General features: G+C 43.8%; 1 protein-coding gene across 1 annotated transcript in view; it reads left to right on the forward strand.

Annotated features, from left to right (window-relative positions):
* The window catches only part of pex6 (peroxisomal biogenesis factor 6), a 21,546-nt gene that overhangs the window by 7,349 nt on the left and 9,594 nt on the right, over positions 1-4,603 (forward strand). Inside the window, exons 9-11 of the mRNA XM_008297308.1 lie at positions 820-1,006; positions 1,826-1,902; positions 2,908-3,025. Of these exons, the coding sequence (XP_008295530.1) occupies positions 820-1,006; positions 1,826-1,902; positions 2,908-3,025 (382 nt within the window). The remainder of the gene's footprint in view (positions 1-819; positions 1,007-1,825; positions 1,903-2,907; positions 3,026-4,603) is intronic.

Genomic DNA, 4,603 nt, shown 5'->3' on the forward strand with positions numbered 1-4,603 from the left:
GTATTCTAATTTTTTGAAATCCTATTTTCATGGGTTTTATGAGCTGGAAGCCCAAATTGTGTAAAAATTAACAAATAAATACTTGAAATCGTTTAAATTGTGGGCCCTGAATCTATAATCTATGAAAGTTTAACTTTTTGAATGGAATTATGGAAATTAAACAACTTTTCCATGATATTCTAATTTTTTGGAAAGGGTTTGTATATGGTATTATTATTATTTTCTTTATTTATTTCACTCCCTTTTTGCACAGTTTGTTAATTTGATTTATTTATTTTTGCTCATTTCTCTCTCTCTCTATATATATATATATTTATATTTCTTGTGTGTTTTATTCTTTATTCTTACTCATCTTCTTATAGTTTCGGTGTGGAGCAGGTGCACAGAGCATTTCACTGCGTTCCACCAGGTATAACTGTGTCTGTGACCAATAAAGGCCTTGAATCCTTGAATGTCCTTGCATGTCCTGTTCTATTCAGCAAACCTGCCCCAAAATTAAAGCTCAGTTGCTGATTTTCTGACTGACAAAAAAGTTAAATCGCTGATCCGATCCCTACACAGTGTGAACGTGGACTCTTCTTTTTATCATGCCGGGTATTATCAGCCATATGGCACCACATGAGCAGCCACACAGCTGGGTTCTGGTGGACAGTGAGGTCTATGTTTCTGTCTGAACTGGGATCAGTTAGTTCCATGTTCAGTCCGATCAACGGCTGTGTGTACGCTCGCTGAGCTGTTTGTAGTGAAACCAGCAGCCTGCTGGGCCTGAGTGCGTCCCAGTTCAGAGGAAGCCTAACGTGTTCCCTGTTTCTATTTCAGTGTGCTGGTGGTTGCGACGGTCTGCAGGCCTCGGGATCTGTCTGCAGGTGTAATGGCAGCATTTGTCCACCAGGTGGCCTTAGAGAGCCCCACTGAAAAGCAGCGGCGCTCCATGCTGGGCAGCCTGAGCCGAGACCTTCACCTGGGGAGAGATGTCAGCCTGGAGCGACTGGCCAAACTCACCGCAGTATGTGATGCTGCTATTACCTCCTGAAGTTCACCTGGTCTGACTGAGCATGCTCTGTGATGGTCTCCCCCGTCTGCTTCTTACACATCACGGTTTTTAAATCCCCTTCACTGCAGGAATGAACCGCTTTAATCACAGTTCTTGCCTCCAGGTGTTTACCTGTCGCTATGTTGAGGGAACACCAGAGGCTTAGCTCCACCCAGCACACGGGTCATTGGTTTACAGAAATGCCAACAGTCCAGCAGAGCTTCTCCCTACACTAGAAAACTGACATGCAGCTGGAGCATGTTGTGCTGAATGGGCTGCTGGCTAAACAACAATCAGCTGGAATTTAAAGTGTAACCCTACATCTGGATGAAACTACGTCACGTATTTAAAACACTGTCAGTGGCCTCCACATCTGTAGGTTCTGAATGAAACCCTTTGACGGGTACACAGCTGAGGTTGATCAACATAGTCTGAACATCTGCCCGAACACATCCTCTGAAGCACTGTAGTTAAACAGTGTCATCAGGCAGTAGCTGATTGGTCGTTAACATGAATTAAATGCACATTTTTCCTCAAGCACAGCTTTTGTTTGCTGCACTATCAGAGGACGTGAGGAATCTGAAGAACAGGTCAAGTCAACACTACCACCAAGAGCATCCTGCATCCCTCATCGTCTGGAGGCAGGACAGGTCACATGATGAAGAACAGTCAGATCTCTGGCTGTCTGGGGAGAGAACCAGCTGTGAAGGAGAAGTGTGGAAAAGTTGAACAACCTGATTCGGCAGCGAGTTGACTCCTCCACAGCTTTATTGTCTCCTCTGTGCTCTGCAGGGCTTTGTGTTGGGGGATCTGAGTGCTCTGGTGGCTGAGGCTGGTCGAGCTGCATGCAGGAGGCTGATCCTCGCCTGGTGAGACTGTCTTTAAAGCTCATGGGAACTCTGCAGCCTTGCTCTGTGCTTTTAATATTTCCACACTGTAATAACAAGGTGTTGACGAGGGCTGACATGATTCCTCTGATTCAAGTAGTTTGATGAAAGTTCTTCAGCTTCGTTTGAGCTGCCATATACTACACTACATACTATACTACACTATATACTATACTATAGGTACTATACAATATATACTGTACTATATACAATATATACTGTACTATGTTCTATACTAGATATACTACACTATACTATAATATATATATATACTATACTATATATACTATAACATATACACTTCTCTATATACTATGCTATATACTATTACATTACGCTCAAGTAATTTAATAAAATGAAAATATTTTTTTAATCCAATGACTCAATTAATTACCACAATACTCACTTATTAAAATAATCAATAGCTGCAGCCCAAGTACTGACAGTTTCATAAGTGTCTGAACTCTCATCCAACGCCTGCTGTAGGCAGTGATGCTCTCAGCTTCTACCTGTGTGGATACGTGGGCTGTCAGGAGACGCCATGAGCTGTGATATGGAACCTGTGAATGGGGTCTTTTGATCAGCATCATCAGACCTACAACACACAGCAGCTCAGAAGCTCATCCCAGGACTTAAGTAATAATCTGAATCAATTTACATAGATTAATTGTTTTAATTGGTTCATCCATCCATCCATTTCCTGCTACCTATCAGGACTGAGCTCCTCTTAAATCATGTTTACTGCATCACCTGGAATTCCAACTTTATGTCCTCATTCTTATATGGTCCTTCAAAATGTGTCACATAGCGTCCTGTTCATAGTTATTATAGTGTCCACACGTTTCTGTCCCAGTTTGACTGATTTTCAGTTTGTGTAGCAAGCCCAGAACACTGCTCTCTGTAGGACGTGATCGTCATGTGTACAACAATCAGACAGAGTGTCCTCCAGTTCGCTGGCTGGACCTTACAGACCTGTTGTTTGTGCAGTGGTGGCCGGCAGCAGGAGGCTCTGTGTTCCAGTGGAGTGACCATTCTGAACCAGGACTTCACCGCTGCCCTGGAGACCCTGCAGGACGCCCAGTCTAAGGCCATCGGAGCCCCAAAGGTGACAACACACGACTCAGCACAGCAGGCCTCTAACGATTTAATCTAACGGTTAGATTTACAGTCAAGCTGAATGATTTAGCAGCTCCAGAGAGCAAACCAGAGCTCTCACTGCTGAGTGAGACACTCCCCCCAGCCCCCGNAGTCAGACTTTCATAGATTATAGATTCAGGGCCCACGATTCAAACGATTTCAAGTATTTATTTGTTTATTTTTACATAATTTGGGCTTCCAGCTCATAAAACCCACGAAAACAGGAATTCAAAAAATTAGAATACTGTGAAGAAATCAGCCCAAATTTTGCAGGCCATGAATGTTTTAAACTGAGTGTCACACACTAATCATCTACTAAACTCAAAGCACCTGCACAGGTTTCCCCAGGTGTCATTAAATTGCTTCAGTTCGGTTCAATATGGGGAAGACTGCAGACTTGACAACTGGCCAGAAGACCATCATTGATACCCTCTATAGGATGGGTAAGCCACAAATGTTCATAGCTAAGGAGGCAGGCTGTTCACAGAGTGCTGTGTCCAAGCATATCAATGGAAAGTCTAGTGGAAGGGCAAAATGTGGCAGAAGAAGATGCACCAGTAAAAGAGATGAGGGCCGTGGGCTTCAGCGGATCATCAAACAGACAAGATTCAAGAATCTGGAAGAGATCCAGAAAGAGTGGAATGAGGCGGGAGTCACAGCTTCAAAAACCATCACATTCAGACGCATCCGAGAGATGGGCTACAACTGTCGGGTTCCTCTGGTCAAGCCACTTCTGAGCCTGAGCCAACGCAAGAAGCATCTCAACTGGGCCAAGGAGAAGAAGGACTGGACTGTTGGCCAGTGGTCCAAGGTCCTCTTTTCCGATGAAAGTAAGGTGTGCCTTTCATTCGGAAATCAAGGTCCACGGGTTTGGAGGAAGACGGGTGAGGAACAGAACCCAAGCTGCTTGAGGTCCAGTGTGAAATATCCACAGTCAGTCATGATTTGGGGTGCAGGTGTTGGTCAACTCTGCTTTCTTAAATCTAAGGTCATCGCAACAGTCTACCAGAATGTTTTAGAGGACTTCATGATTCCTTCTGCTGAGGATCTGTATGGAGATGCAGATTTCATCTTCCAGCAGAACCTGGCCCCTGCCCATACCGCCAGAAGCACCAAACCTGGTTTGATGCCATCACAGTGCTTGACTGGCCAGCCAACTTGCCGGACCTAAACCCCATTGAGAATCTATGGGGTATTATCAAGAGGAAAATGAGGGGCACCAGACCCAGAAACAAAGAAGAGCTGACAGCAAGCATCAAGGAAATCTGGGCTTCCATAAGTATCAGGCAATGCCACAGCGCATCGAGGCAGTGATTAAGGCAAAGGGATTCCCAACCAAGTATTGACGGTTGGCATATCGTTTTGAAAGCACCTTATTTTGATTGATTTGATGTGATCCTATTTTTTTTTTTTCTGCAAAAAACTGAGACGTAAATGGTGATTTCTTCACAGTATTCTAATTTTTTGAAATCCTATTTTCATGGGTTTTATGAGCTGGAAGCCCAAATTGTGTAAAAATTAACAAATAAATACTTGAAATCGTTTA

Source organism: Stegastes partitus, unplaced genomic scaffold (genome assembly GCF_000690725.1).
Source record: "Stegastes partitus isolate 25-593 unplaced genomic scaffold, Stegastes_partitus-1.0.2 Scaffold1208, whole genome shotgun sequence".
NCBI classification, from domain to species: domain Eukaryota; kingdom Metazoa; phylum Chordata; class Actinopteri; family Pomacentridae; genus Stegastes; species Stegastes partitus.